At 41.5% G+C, this 16,269-nt stretch overlaps 1 protein-coding gene across 2 annotated transcripts in view; it reads right to left on the bottom strand.

Moving 5' to 3' along the window:
- Positions 1-12,113: 12,113 nt before the first annotated feature.
- LOC122560471 (kinesin-like protein KIF19) overlaps positions 12,114-16,269 on the bottom strand; it is an 87,336-nt gene continuing 83,180 nt past the window's right edge. For both annotated transcript variants that reach the window (XM_043711106.1, XM_043711107.1), the window contains one exon: positions 12,114-12,723. In XM_043711106.1, coding sequence (XP_043567041.1) covers positions 12,584-12,723 — 140 coding nt within the window. In that variant the 3' untranslated portion in view covers positions 12,114-12,583. The remainder of the gene's footprint in view (positions 12,724-16,269) is intronic.

The raw sequence follows: 16,269 nt of genomic DNA, 5'->3' as shown, positions 1-16,269 counted from the left end.
CCTACCCCTCCTACCTTTCCTGGAGTTAACCTATTTGCCTGACTGTATCTGCAGCTTTTCCCCCTTCCTATAACTGCCATCCATCACACCCCATTGTTCTTATAAATTCCTCATTGCCTCTACCTGTTGTTTTAACCAATCTACAATCTGATAGGATTCACAACTAATGGCATTTATTGCAGATATAATCCTCCTTAGTTCCCAGGACCTAATGGGATCTATCCAAGAAAGCTGAAGGAGGCTGGTGAGGAAATTGCTGGGGCCTTGTATGAAATCTTTGTATCCTCTTTAGTCACAGGAAAGCTCCTAGAGGACTGGAGAGGAGCCAATGTTGTTCTTTTGTTTAAAATGGGTAACAGGGATAATCAGGAAAATTAAAGGCCAGTGAGTCTTACAGCAGTGGTGGGGAAACTATTGGAGAAAATTCTTAAGCATAGGGTTTACTCACATTGGAAAAATGTGGACTTAGGAGCATGGCTTTTGTGAGAGAATTCATGTCTGTGGAGGACCGGAAGAAAGATGTGGCTGCAAGAGCTGCTCCTTTTCTGAGGTATTTTCAGTGTTGGAGCTAATTTCCTCAAATTCTAGGAGCAGAAATTACTGCTTTATTAGCATTGTTTTGGAACTTTGGGGTAAAAAATGATGAAAATAACAGCACTTTAAAAAAGGAGGAAGATAAACAAAGGCAGTGGCAGTGACCACGCAGAGAAAGAAACTTGCAATGTTGTCTGATCCAGCAGTGAATCTGCGTAGCTAGTGCCTCTGCTGTTTAATTTCATCAGAGTTCATAGAAGAAATGAACAGAGAAGTTCACAGTTCACCTTGGAGGACCCTGTGTGGGGGATCTCACAGCTCAGGAGCAGGTAAGTGGCTTTTTAAAGTGTAACCTTGCTGTTTATTTTGTAAAGATACAACAGGGAGTAGAGTAGGTTCTTTTTGATTATATGTTTTATTGAGAGCTATCTCTTGATTAAACTTTAAAAATATAAAGCGTAGGTACTAAGTTAGCCTGTTATTAGAGCAGTATTTTCCAGGTCTGTGGATAGTTAAATTACAAAGTTGATGTTTAGTTGAGTGATGTGCTCTTCCTGTTAGATATGGGAGGTTAAGGAGAATTTCCATGTTACTGATGATTATGTCTACAGCCAGTGTGTTTGGTTGCGAATCCTATTGGATCGCATGGATTAGTTGGAACAGCAGTTCGAGGCAATGAGGAATTTACAGAAATAGGGGGCGTGATGGATGGCAGTTGCAGGAAGGGAGATAAACAGTCAGGTAGATGGGATTAACACCAGGAAAGGTAGGATGGCTGGCAGGTAGTGCAGAGTCTCTTGTGACCAACGCCATCTCAAACAAGTTTTAGAAAATGTAGGGGTTAATGGATTCTCAAGGGAAAGTAGTAGCACTGACAGTTAGGTTTCTGTACGGAGATTGGTCCTAATGCAACGAGGGGTACATCATGTTTAAAGCACTCCATTGTGGTGTGGGGGACTCTCCAAGTCAGAGGCACAAACAGACGTTTCTATGGTCAACAACGAGAAACCAGAATGGTGCAAGAATTAAGGATATCTCAGAGAAGGTGAAGAATATTCTCAAAGTGGAGAGGGACCAGCAGGAGGTGATTGTACACGTTGGAACTAATGACATAGGAAGAGAAAAGGATGAGACTCTGAGGGGAGAATATAGGAAGTTAGGCAGGAATTCAAAATGGTCCTTAAAGGTAGTAATATCTGGATTACTCTCAGTGCCATGAGCTATTGAGGGTAGGAATAAGAAGATGGAGCAGATAATTGCATAGCTAAGGAACTGGTGCAGGGAAGAAGGATTCACATTTTTGGATCATTGGAATCTCATTTGGGGTAGAAGTAACCTGTATTATAAGGGTGCTAATATACTGGCAGGGAGATTTGCTGCAAACTAGTAAGGGGAATGGAGATAGTGAGGAAAGAGATGAGTCTGAGATTGGTACAGGTGAGAAAAGGAGTAAGTCAAACAGTCAGGGCAGTCAGAGAACAAAGTAGGACTGATATATTAAACTGCATTTATTTCAATGCAAGAGGCATAACAGGAAGGCAAATGAACTTGGCATGATTAAGAATGTGGGACCAGTATATCATAGCAGGTACAGAGACATGGCTCAGGGATGGACAGGACTGGCAGCTTAATATTACAGGGTATAGATGCTACAGGAAGTATAGAAAGGAGGGGAGGTGTGCAAGAGAGGAGGAGGAGTGGTATCTTTGATTAGGAGGAGAAAGTGAGGGCTGCAGATGCTGGAGATCAGAGCTGAAAATGTGTTGCTGGAAAAGCGCAGCAGGTCAGGCAGCATCCAAGGAGCAGGAGAATCGACGTTTCGGGCATAAGCCCTTCTTCAGGAAGGGCTTATGCCCGAAACGTCAATTCTCCTGTTCCTTGGATGCTGCCTGACCTGCTGTATCTTTGATTAGGGATAACATTACGGTTATACATAGGGAGGGCATTCCTGAGAATATTCCAGAGAAGTTATTTGGGTGGAAATGAGAAATAAGAATGGCAGGATTACTGTGTTGGGATCGTACTATAGATCCCCCAACAGTCAATGGGAAACTGAGAAACAAATTTGTAAGGAGATCTCAGTTATCCATAAGAATAATAGGGTGGTTATGGTAGGGTATTTTAATTTTCCAAACATAGAATGGGACTGCCATAAATGCATAGATGCAGAAGAATTTGTGTGTGTACCTTCCAGAGAAGGTGCAAAACTTGACCTGCTCTTGGGAAATAAGGCAGGACAGGTGACTGAGGTTTCAGTGGGGGAGCACTTTGGGGCCAGCACAACCATAATTCTATTAGTTTTAAAATAGTGATGGAAAAGGATAGACCAGATTTAAATGTTAAAGTTCTAAATTGAAGAAAGGCAAATTTTGATGATATCAATCAAGAATTTTCAAAAGTTGATTAGGGGCAGATGTTTGCAGGGAAAGGGCTGGCTGGAAAATGGGAAGTCTTCAAAAATGAGATAACGAGAGTCCAGAGACAGTATGTTCCCGCGAGGGCAAAAGGCAAGGGAATACTTGATGACTAGAGAAATTAAGGTTTTGATAAAGAAAAAGAAGGAAGCATAGGGTAGACTGGTTAGTAAGGTGTCATCACATGGAATAAGGGAGATCTAACTATTTGGATACAGAATTGGCTCAAAGGTAGAAGACAGAGTGTGGTGGTGGAGGATTGCTTTTCAGACTGGAGGCATGTGACCAGTGGAGTGCCACAAGGATCAGTGCTGAGTCCATGACTTTTTGTCATTTATATAAATTATTTGGATGTGAACATAGAACGTATAGTTAGTAAGTTTGTAGATGACACCAAAATTAGAGCTTCTAGGAGAAAAAGAGGACTGCAGATGCTGGAGATCAGAACTGAAAATGTGTTGCTGGAAAAGCACAGCAGGTCAAACAGCATCCAAGGAGCTGGAGAATCGACGTTTCGGGCATGAGCCCTTCTTCATTCCTGAAGAAGGGGTCATGCCCGAAACATCGATTCTCCTGCTCCTTGGATGCTGCCTGACCTGCTGAGCTTTTCCAGCAGCACATTTTCGGCACCAAAATTAGAGCTGTAGTGCACAGTGAAGAAAGGTTACCTCAGCCTACAACGGGATCTTGATCAGATAAGCTAATGGGCGAAGGAGTGCCAGATGGTGTTTAATTTAGATAAATGCAAGGTGCTGCATTTTGGAAAGGCAAATATGGCAGGACTTATACACTTAATAGTAAGGTCCTGGGGAGTGTTGCTGAACAAAGAGACCTTGGAGTGCAGTTTCATAGCTCCTTGAAGGTGGAGTTGTAGGTAGAAAGGATAGTGAAGAAGGCATTTGGAATGCTTACTTTTATTGGTCATTGCATTGAGTAAAGAGTTGAGAGGTCATATTGCAGCTGTACCGGACTTTAGTTAGGCCACTTTTGGAGTATTGTGTGCAACTCTGGTGTCTTTGCTACAGGAAGTGTGTTGTGAAACTTGAAAGGGTTCAGAAAAGATTTGCAAGGATGTTGCCAGAGTTGGAGGGTTTGAGTTATAGGGAGAGGCTAAATAGGCTTGGGCTATTTTCCTTGGAGGGTCAGAGTTAAGGTGTGACCTTTTAGATGTTTATAAAATCATGAGGGATATAGATAGGGTAAATTGCCTAGGCCTTTTCTCTGCAGTGGGGGAGTCCAAAACTGAAGGGCATAGGCTTAAGGTGAGAGGGGAAAGATTTAAAAGGGACTTCAGGAACAACCTTTTCATGCAGAGGGTTGTGTATGCATGGAATGAACTGCCAGAAGAAATGGTGGAGACTGGTACAATAGCAACATTTAAAAGGCATCTGTATGGGCATATGAATAGGAAGAGTTTAGAAGGATATGAGCCAAATGCTGGCAAATGGACCTACACTTATCTAGGATATCTTGTCGACATTGTTGAGTTGGACCAAAGGATCTGTTTCCATGCTGTACATCTCTATGACTCTATAACTGTATAACTTTACTCAGGTCTTTGAGGAAGTGACAAAAATTATTGATAGACAGTAGGTGTTGTCTATATGGACTTTAGCAAGGCCTTTGATAAGGTCTCTCATGTCAGACTGATACAGAAGGTGAAATCACATAGGATCTGCAATGAGCTGGTGAGAAGGATGCAAAACTGGTTTGGTCATAGGTAGCCATAGAGAATCTATGGTCATAAAGGATATCAGTGGGACGGTGTTTCTCAGTCTGGAAATCTGTTACCAATGGTGTTCCGCAGGGATCAGTGCTGGATACCAGTTGTTTGTAATACATACATATAAATGATTTGGAGCAGAATGTGGGTGGCTTAATTAGTACACTTGCAGATGACACAAAGATTAGTGGAGCTGCAGAGAGTGTGAAGGATTGCCAGAGGATTCAGAAGGATATAGATAGACTGGAGGTTTAGGTGGAAAAATGGCAGATGGAATTTAATCCAGACAAATGTGAAGTGATGCTTTTTGGAAGGTCTTATGCAGGAGGGAAGTATACAGTAAATGGCAGAATCCTATGCCTATGGCAGTATGCCTATGTATTGTAAGTGCACATTTAAATATTTCCTAAATGTTATGAGAGTTTCTGCCTCTCCTACAAACAGTGGGTTCCAGATTCCCACCACCTTCTGGGTGAAAAGGCTTTCCCTCACATCTCCTCTCAATTTTCTGCTGCCAATCCAAATCTATGACTCCTGGTCATTGACTCCTCCATCAAGAGGAAAGGTTTATTCCTGTCTAACCTATCTGATTTTAATTCATAAAGTTACACATCTCAATTGTGTCCCCACTGCTCTAAAGAAGACAACCCTAGTTTGTTTAATCTCTCTTCATAACTGAAATCTCCAGCCCAGGCAACATCCTGGGAAATCTCCCCTTTACTCTCTCCAGTGCTAATATATCCCTCTTATAGTGTGGATTCCAGAACCGCACACAATGCTCTAGCTGCAGTCTAACCAACATTTTACACAGTTCCAACATAATCTTCCTGCTTTTAAACTCTATACTTCAACTAATAAAGGCAAGTACTCCATATAACTTCTTAACCATTTTATCCACCTGACTGATACCTTAAATGACCAGTGTACATATACACCAAGGTCCCTCTGATCCTCATTATTTCAAAGGATTCTACCATTTATCACATATTCCTGTCCATTGTTAGTCTTGTCAAGTGCATCAACTCACTTTTATCTGGATGGAATTCCATTTACTACTGACCAATCCATCCGACCAGCCTATCTTTATCCTCTAGTACACTAATATTATCCTCTTTATAATTTTCCATCCACCAAGTTTTGTATTGTCAGTGAACTTACTCATTAACCCACCCAAATTCAAGTCTAAATCATTTGCATAAACCATAAAAAAAGGCCCAATGTGGGACCTGTGGGGTCCCACCTGTGGGACCCCACTTAGCACAAACTTCCAGTCAGAAAAACATCCCTCAACTATCACACTCTGCTTCCTGCCATTCACCCATTTCGGGATCCATTTGTCAATTCCTTCGATCACTTGGGCTCTTACTGTTTGCTATCAGCCTTCCATGTGGAACCTTATCAAAGCCTTGCTGAAGTCCAAGTAGACTACATGAAAAATATTGCCCTCACCTCTTCGAAAAATTTACTCCAGTTAGTCAGACATGACCTCCCCTTAACAAAACCATGCTGTCTGTCCTTGATTAATCCTTACCTCTCCAAATGCAGATTAATGTAATCCCTCAGAATTGCCTCCAATAGTTTCCCCATCTTGAAGGTTAGAATGACTTTCCAGTAGTTTCCTGGTCAATCATTTGCTCCCTTCTTGAACATTGGCTGTTCTCCAGTCCTCTGGCACCTCACCTGTGGGCAGAGAGGAATTGAAATGTTTTGCAAGCACCCCTACTATTTCCTCCCTTGCTTCACTCAACAACCTGTGATACATTTCATCCAGGCCTAGAGATTCATGTACTTTCAAGCCTGTCAGGCCAATCAGAACCTCCTCTCTGTCTAGCTCCTATCCCTGATTTTTATACTCATATCTTTCTTCTCACGAATGAATACTGACCCAAAGCATTTATTCAAAACACCTATGGCTCCATGCACAAATTACCACTGCAGTCCCAAATGTGCCCTACTCTTTCCCTCGTTATCATTTTTCCCTTAGTATACCAATAAAACAACATAGGACTTCAGAATATAGGACAGTACAGCACAGGAGCAGACCCTTCAGCCCACCATATATGTACCGACCACAATGTTATTCTAACTAATCCCACCTGCCTGCACGTGCCTCTTAAACTTTACTATTGTATCTGCTTCTACCACCTTCCCTGGCAGTGTATTCCAGACACCAACGACCTTCTGTGTAACAGTAAACTTTCCTTGCAAACATCTTCTTTAAACTTTCTCCTTTTCACCTTAAACCTTTGCCCCCTAGTATTTGACATTTCCGCTCGAGGAAAAAGACTCTGACTATCCATCCTAACCATTCCTCTCATAATTTTATATACTTCTATCAAGTCGAGTGCTCTGATGCTCGAGTGAAAATAATCCAAATTTGTCCAACCTCTCCTGACAGCTAATACTCTCCAATCCAGGCAACCCTGGTAAACCTCTTCTGTGCCCTCTCCAAAGTGTCCACATCTTTCCTATAGTGTGATGACCAGATCAACACACAATACTCCAAATGTGACCTGGCTTAGGAGTGGCAAATGGGGTTTAACTCAGATACATGCAAAGTGTTGCATTTTGGTAAGACAAATAAGGGCAGGACTTACAGTTAATGGAAGGGCCTTGAGGAGTGTTCAGGTACATAGTTCCTTCAAAGTTGCATCACAGGTAGAGAAAGTGATAAAGAATGTGTTTAGCATGCTTGCCTTCATTGCTCAGACCATTGAGTTCAGGATTGGGACATCATGTTGTGATTGTACAGGATATCGGTGAGGCCACTTTTGGGATAGCTTTCTTAGGAGAGGGGATAAGGGGTAAACAACAGATGGGGATAGTGTCCAAAGAGAGAGAAGAACAATTGAACAGACAAAGGCGTGGATAACTATCAGCCTGGGAGAATGAATGGCTGTTAATAGGTACGCTTAGTCGCTAACAATGGATGGTGTGTCATAGCAGACCAAGTGATAACAAAGCCTGGTGTGTGGAGATTGGGGTAAGGACATGGGAGAAGGTTTCTTAAACGCTAAAATGTGAACTCATATTGAGTCCAGAAGGCTGCAGAGTTCCCAAGTGGAAAATGAAGTGCTGTTCTTTCATCTTGCACTAAGTTTCATTAGAGGACTGCAGCAAGTCTGAGACAGAGATATTGGCCAGGGAACAAGGCAGTGTGTTGAAGTGGCAGGCAACTGGAAGTTCAGGGCCTTTTTTGCAGACAGAATACAGGTGTTCTGTGAAGTGGTCACCCAGTCTATGCTCATTTCCCCTATGTAGTAAAGAAGTATAATGGCCAATGGGAAACAAAACTAAAAGCAAGTCAACAAGTGTGGGGGTGGATTCAACTGCATGGAAAAGTATGAGAAAAAATGAAAAGAAAACTCAGGAGAAGTTATTAAGAATAGGACAGAGTGTTTGGAAAGAATTAGGAATCAAGCACATCGGATAAAGGGATGACAATGAGATGAGGGACGATGATTACTGGACTGAAAGTGCTGTATCTGAATGCATGCAACATATGAAATAATGAGCTTGTTGCACAGATTGAGGTTGACAGGTATGGTGTGGTGGGCATCACAAAGATATGGCTGATGGGGATTAGGACAGGGAACTAAATATCCAAGGATATGCATCCTACTGACAACACAAGTAGGTGGGCAGAGGGGTTGGGTTTTCCTTATAAGTAAGAAATGAAATTAAATCAATAGCAAGAAATGATGATGTAGGGTCAGATGATGTAGAATCTATGTGGATAGGGTTGAGGAACCAAAAATAAAAAAAAAACATAATGGGAGTTGTACAGGCCTTCAAACAGTAGTGGGATGTGGGACACAAGGTACACCAGGAGATAGAAAAGGTGTATAAGAAAGGCAAGGTTTAAGTGATCATGGGAATTTCAGTGTCCAGCTGGACTGAGAAAATCAGGTTGATAGTGGATCGCAGGAAAGGGAATTTGTGGAATGTCTAAAAGATGTGTTTTTGGAGCAGCTTGTGGTGAAGCCCACTAGGGAACAGGCAATACTGGACTGAGTGTGGTGCAATAAGACTTGACAAGGGAGCTTAAGGTGAAGAAACCCTTAGGAGGCAGTGACCATAGTAAGATAGAATTTACTCTGCAATTTGAGGGGGAAGGTGGAATCACATGTAATTGTCTTACAGTTGAATAAAGATAACTACAGAGGCATGAGGGAGGAACTGACCAGAATTGACTGGGAGAGGACCCTAGCAGAAAAGACAGCGTAACAGCAATGGCAGGAATTTCTGGGAGTAATTCAGGAGACACAGCAGAGATTCATTCGGAGGAAAAAGAAGGATGGTACAGGAAGGATGATGCAACCATGGCTGACTAGGGAAGTCAGGGATAGCATAAAAGCAAAACAGAAAGCATATAATGTGGTGAAGGGAAAGTGGGAAGCCAGAGACTTGGGAAGCCTACAAGGACCAACAGAGAACAACAAAAAAAGAAATAAGGAGGCAGAAGATTACATATGTGGGTAAGTTACAAGTAATATAAAATATTGCAAACGTTTATTTAGATATAATAAGGCCAAAGGAGAGGCAAAAGTGGACATTGGGCCACTGCAAAATGACACTGGAGGAGTCGTAGTAATGAGAAACAAAGAAATAGCAGAGGAATTGAACAAGTACTTTGAGTCAGTCTTCATGGTGGATGACACAAGTAATATCTCAAAAATTCAGGAGGATTGTGGGGCAGAGGTGAGTATAGAACCATCACCAAGGAGAAGGTGCTAGAAAAACTGAAAGATTTGAAGGTGGATAACCCACCTGGCTCAGATGGCTACACCCAGAGTACTGAAGGAGCTAACTGAAGAAGTAGTAGAGGTTTTAGTCGTGATTTTTAATGAATCACTGGAGTCAGGGAGGGTCCCAGAGGACTGGAAAATTGCTAGTGTAACCGCGCCCCCACTCCCACCCCCACCCCTTCTCCCATTTAAGAACGGAATAAGGCAAAACACAGGAAATTACAGGCCAATTAGAAGATAGGACATAGAACATTACAGCGCAGTACAAGCCCGTTGGCTCTTGATGTTGCACCGACCTGTGAAAGCAATCTGAATCCATCAAATCTACACTATTCCATTATCATCTACATGTTTATCCAATGACTATTTAAATGCCCTTAAAATTACCCTGACCTCAGTCATAGGAAGATTATGGAGACCATTGTGAAGGATGAGATTTCTGAATACTTGGAAGTAAAATAGGGCAAAGTCAGTATGGTCTCATTAAAGGGAGGTCATGCTTGACAAACCTGTTAGAACTCTTCAAGCAGGTTAGACCAAGGACAGCCAATGGATGTCATCTACAAGGTACCGCACAGGAGGCTGCTGAGTATGATAAGGGCCCAAGGTATTAATGGCAAGTTACTAGCATGTCTAGCAGAAGGCACAGACTGGGGATAAAAGAATCCTTCTCAGGATGATAGCCGGTAACAAGTGGTGTTCCACCAGGGTCAATGATGGGACTGTAACTTTTCATTTTATTCATTAGTGATCTAGATGAAGGAATTGAGGGCATTCTAGCTAAGTTTGCAGATGATTCAAAAATAGTTGGAGGAACAGGTAGTATCGAGGAGGTGGGGAACTGCAGAAGCATTTAGACAGGCTAGAAGACTGGGCAAAAAAGTGGCAGATGAAAGTGTGACGGCATAGACTTTGGTAGGAAGAATAGAGGCATGGACTATTTTCTAAATGGGGAGAAATTTCAGAAATCTGAATTGCAAAGGGACTTGGGAGTCCTAGTCTGGGATTCTCTTAAGGTAACCGTGTAGGTTGAGTTGGTAATTCTGAAGGCAAATACAATGTTGGCATTTATTTTGAGAGGAGAAAGTGAGGACTGCAGATGCTGGAGATCAGAGTTTAGAGTGTGATGTTGGAAAAACACAGCAAGTCAGGCAGGATCCAAGGAGCAGGAAAATTGACATTTTGGGCGTAAACCCTTCATTAGGAAAGCAGGGATGTACTTCTGAAGCTGTGTAGGGCTCTGGTCAGACCACATGTAGAGCATTGTAAGCAACTGTGGACCCCATATCTGGGTGTACTGGCCCTACAGTGGGTCCAGAGGAAGTTCATGAGAATGATCCCAGGAATGAAAGGCCTAACATATGAGGGACATTTGAGGAGTTCAGGTCTATTCTTGATGAAATTTAGAAGGATAATTGAAACTTACAGAATACTGAACGGCCTGGACAGAGTGAACATTAGGAAGATGTTTCCGTTAGCAAGAGAGACCAGGAACCGAGAGTCACAGCTTTAGAGTAGAGGGAAACCCTTTTGAACAGAGATGATAGAATTTTTTTCAACGAGAGAGTGGTGAATCTATGGAATTCATTGCCACTGAAGGCTATGGAGGCCAGGCCATTGAATATATTTAAGACAGAGATAGGTTCTTCATTGTCATAGAGATCAAAGGTAATGGACAGAAAATGGGAGAATGGGGTTGAGAAACCAATGAACCATGATTGAATGGTGGAGCGTACTCAATGGGCTGAATGGCCTAATTTCTGCTCCTATGTCTTATGGTCTTATGTACAGGAGAGCACATTGAGAGCAGTAGTCCAGAGTGAGTGATGTGCAGGTAAAATGCTGCTTAACCTGCAAGGTGTGTTTGGACGCTTGGAAGTAAAAGTCAGGTGTTACACCTTCTGTGGTTATAGGGCAAGTTGCTGTGGAGTTATTGGGCGGCAAGGGGCGGGGAAGGGTTTATTGACCGTGAAGAAGGAATGGATCAGGGTGACCCGGAAGGAACAATCCTTGCGGAAGCTTGACAAGGAAGAAGGGAGTGTGTCTGGAGGTGACAACTAATGATCTGAATGTGGATGCTCGTGGTATATTAGATGAAAACAAGGGGGACCCTATTGTTGATGTGGGAGGGAAGAGAGGGATTGCGGCCTGAAGTGTGGGAGATGGGTTGGACTCGCTGAAGGCCCTGTCAACTATGGTGCTGAGGAATCCTCGGTTGAGGAAGAAAGTGGACATTTCGGAAAAACTCCCTTGTTGAAGTTGGCGTTATCAGAATAGATGTGGCAGTGAAGGAGGAACTGGGAGAACGGAATTGAGTCATTGCAGGAAGTAGGGTGTGAGGATGCATAGTCAAGGTAACTGTGAGAGTGAGTGGGTTTGCAGATGATATTGGTGGCCAGCTTATTCCCAGATGAGCCCCTCATATTTGCAAAAGCCTCCCTTCCTCTCTTAATCCAATACTGCATATTCTTTAATATCTGGGGTTCACAGGATCTGACAATCCCATACTTTTTCTTTACTGGAACATATTGACCTTGTACTTCTCCATACTCCATACCTAAGATATACTTTCCTGCTTTTTAGAATTACCTTTGAAACTTTCGAATAAATCTTATTCATCATGATGCCAGGTTTGACTTCCAGCACATTGCTCCAATGAGATGAGACAATAAAAATGCCATTGTTTTTTCCAGTTTTTAATTATGTAATTATACATTTGTGAGAGAAATTTACAAAATATTTTGTTGGTAATCATATGATACAATAATGCAGATTCTGAAAGTTGCCAATGGTCTTCCTTATTCAACAAGCTGGCTCTCAATGCTTTACTGTACTCAAAGGATTTGCACCTTTACTGAATTACAGTTTACATACTCTCCTTGTACAATCCTCACTAACAGTTTGCATACAAACACAAAATGATGCAATGTTTTCACCTGTCTGGGTGCTTGGCAGCAGTAAAATTGTCGAAAATAACCATTCTCTTTAGGTTCTGCTGTTTTGTTTTTAAGAAAGAAAAAATGTATAAAATTCTCAATCCTTTGCAATTTAATAGCTCGGCTGAAGATTGTCATCCTGGGTGTTATTCTTTGCGGGTTATTCTCAATCCTGTTCTTTTTCACAAATCCACCAATCATACCATCCAAATGTTTTTTTACATGTGGTCATTTCCTATATTTACCATCTGGTCTGATATGTGGGTTGGTGCCAGTCAATCTCTGGGACCTTACAGGCAAATGATTTCCCTTTTTGAAGTTTCCAAGATGTGCTCGGAGCTGCTGTGTGTTGGTACCATCACCTGGGCCTATACCAATGATAATGAGAGAAAGAACTTATTCATATGGATAAAGATCTACACAAATACTTTAAGTAATATGTCAGAGGTAGCCCTGAAAAATGTGTTTACTTCTTGTGAGGCAAACATGGAGTCATTGAGTAATAGAGCTGTACAGCATGGAAACAAACTCTTTGGTCCAAGTCATCCATGCCAACCAGATATCTTAAATTGATCTAATCCCATTCGCTAACATTTGGCCCATATCAATATTCCTTCCTTTTCACATACTTACACAGATGCCTTTTAAATGTTGGAATTGTATCAGCTTCCACCACTTCCAAACATACATAGAAGCTAGTTTAAAAGCAAAGTGTCACCCATATTATTTTATAAACTGGCCTTTGATGGTCTACTAGACAGGTCGCCATCATGGAGAATTTCTGATCATAGTTTTGTGACACTTTATTGCTGAAGCCTGAGCATCACTATTGACTCCAACGATACTTCCTCAGGAAAGCAACCAACATAATCAAAGATCCTTCCCACCCTCGACATACTCTCTTCCACCCTCTTCCATCTGGCAGAAGATATAAAAATTTGAATATATGTATGAACAGACTCAAGGACAGTTTGTTTCTCTCTGTTATCAGACTTTTTAATGGTCCTCTCAAATATTAATTCTAATTTCTCTCTCTCTGTGCATCTCTGCAGCTCTAACACTGTATTCTACACTCTATTCTGCTATCCTAATGTACTTTGTATGGTATGATTCGCCTCTATAGCTCGCAAAACAATGCTTTTTGTTGTATCTCTGTGCATGTGACAACAATAAATCAATTAATCATCCACGCCACTGCTCACTGAAACCAATGGGCTACAGGTATTCTGATTCTGGATTAGTGGTGCTGGAAGAGCACAGCAGTTTAGGCAGCATCCGAGGAACAGGTATTCTAAACTGAGGCAAAACACAAAGCAGGTGGTTACAATGCAAAGGAGGAGGAGAACAACTGCTTTGCTTTGAGTTGTGATGTGATTTGATTTGACAGGCTGTAATGTCTCTCTTGGTGTCGTCACAGAGCGGGCTGTATTGCACTTTTATAAATATCAGTGGAACTGAATATGCTGCTATTTTGCTCACTTTATTTTACAGCTCAAGATGAATTCCAACCTTAAATATTTTAAAAACTTCAACAATGAATAATTGATAATTAGAATCACATTTCAAAGCTTATTTTGTCAAAAATCATTCCAATTGTGCATTTATACTGAAAACAAAGGGCAAATATCATGAGCGTCTTCACTTAAAACTGCTGTATTTTTATCAATTCGGTGGACTACCTCTCTGCCAACAGAACTTAGGCAGCAAGCTTTAAAACCAGAAGCTGTAGGAACAAAAGTAGGCCATTCAGCCCAAGAGGTCTGCCTATAATTCCCTGGTTTCTCAGAGACTGTGGAAGGTTGAAAATTGCTCTGCCATCTTCCACAGCATAAAGTTCATAAAGTGACATGCTAAGCCTCAAGAAAGAGCATAGATGGATACCTTTGCCAATGGCATTTCATCATTGGGTGCTTGTATAGTCACAGCAGTATTGCTTTCATGCCAGAAAAGTTGACTTATATCCCACCTCAGAGGATCTGGTACTCACTCTCACAATAACACTTTGAGTCCCAGTTCAATGTAGCAGGCATGTTACCACCTGATTAGCTCCTCTGTGAGCTGCATGCTCAATGTAGGACTTGGCGATTCCATGTGCCTCAACCATGTTGTTCATGCAACGCTACTGAGAAGTGCTGGTGCCCTAATCTTGCAGAGGTCAAGCTCAACAGGAAGTGACAGCTGCCTGCCTGGCCCTACTGGCAAAAGCAAGCTACCACGATATTAGAGCCTGCCATTGTCATGTTGAAGGGAGCAGGCATGGCCTCAGAGAGTCAGCAGCATAAAAGAGTAATATGGAGGTGACTGGCCTAAACACAGATGCACAGCAGACTGTTTGGGTTTGTCAAATCCTCTTTAAAAATATTGCTCCAGGCCCCTCAGTCCATTAGCAATCACCGAATGGCCTCCCTTAAAAAACTGCTCTGAATGCCAAGGGATGTTGTGATGATGATTTTGAAATCGTGTCCGCACCTAGTCCCAACCTGGTAGCGATCAAAAATCAGGCCCCGCATCCCTGTTACATTTTCACAGATTCAAATTGAGTATTCCTCACTTGATTAAAAAATTCTGCAATATGGTTTGTCAACAGCTTTGTTAGACTACATGGTTTTGTCATTTATATCATCAAAGCAACTTTTAATAAACTTTGGTAGGCTAGCAATTTATTGGAACTTAGCATCAATGGGATAATGCAACAATTAAATAAATACTTTCAAGAACAGAATTCTCATAAAAATAAATGGCAAAATAAAAGCAGTCACACAATAAAATTATTCAGGTGTTCATGTGATAACAGCACAGAGCAGATGAGCCATTGAAAAAGTCTAACAAATCAAGCCCGAATTTATAGAGATAAAGTATTCAAGTCATGAATTTTGTTTTTATTTTAGATGTTACAATGACCAAACCTGAAAAATATATGTACAGAGCACACATATGAACGAAGTCAGCTCTGGAAGAGTGAAATAGAATTTTGTTCCCTTCTCTTGCCCAGATCACTCCCCCATCCCAAAATAGCCACCAGTGGCTGGGCCTTGAATATTCTCACTCTGATGCTGGTTCTAGGAACCTACGTGAAGTACAGATCTGGAATTGCTGCTGAACCACATTCTTGATCAACTACACAGAAAGCCCTTTGCTGTTACAAAGAGCCACACTCTCAGTCCTATCCAGAGCAGTAGGAACACGTTCACTCATGACAGACCTTGTGCACTGCCTGGAATACCAGTCTTCCATCACAACTGCTGGAGTCACCCCGACTGAGCAGTCACACAATAAAATTATTCAGGTGTTCATGTGATAACAGCACAGAGCAGATGAGCCATTGAAAAAGTCTAACAAATCAAGCCCGAATTTATAGAGATAAAGCATTCAAGTCATGAATTTTGTTTTTATTTTAGATGTTACAATGACCAAACCTGAATAATTTATTCCAAGTTAACCTCCAGTTACTATCTGCCACATTGATCCAAAGTGTGCTCATAAAACAAGGAGTACAGTCACTAAGGTTCATCAATAACACTCAACCATTTGTGGTCTTTCATTTTCTGCATCAGTTCCTTTGCCTCATATTTAATATGATCAATATTTCAGCTTTAAATCTGTTCTAACCTAAGCATTAATCTAACTTTTGGGAGTCATAAAAGATTCATGCGCTGTCAGTTGCTATTTAACTGCTATTCTGTGCCTGTGTCCCATGAAAATCTCATTAACTATTGGAAGCAAATTGTCATGCTCTTTTACTGGAAGATGTAGCTTGAATACATATGGCCGGTAGAATACATCTGAACAAATCCTGCTAAACTTCTTTAGATACAGCATGAAAAAGGACAAACTGAAACTCAAAATTCAACCCAATTAATGGTAGGGTTATGTGTTTGCAATTCCAGACAATTCGCAGTATGATGATGGGATAA

The sequence above is a fragment of the Chiloscyllium plagiosum genome, chromosome 21, assembly GCF_004010195.1.
Source record: "Chiloscyllium plagiosum isolate BGI_BamShark_2017 chromosome 21, ASM401019v2, whole genome shotgun sequence".
NCBI classification, from domain to species: Eukaryota; Metazoa; Chordata; class Chondrichthyes; order Orectolobiformes; family Hemiscylliidae; genus Chiloscyllium; species Chiloscyllium plagiosum.
The sequence above is the reverse complement of the archived record's forward strand: the minus strand, read 5'-3'. Positions and strand labels throughout refer to the sequence as shown.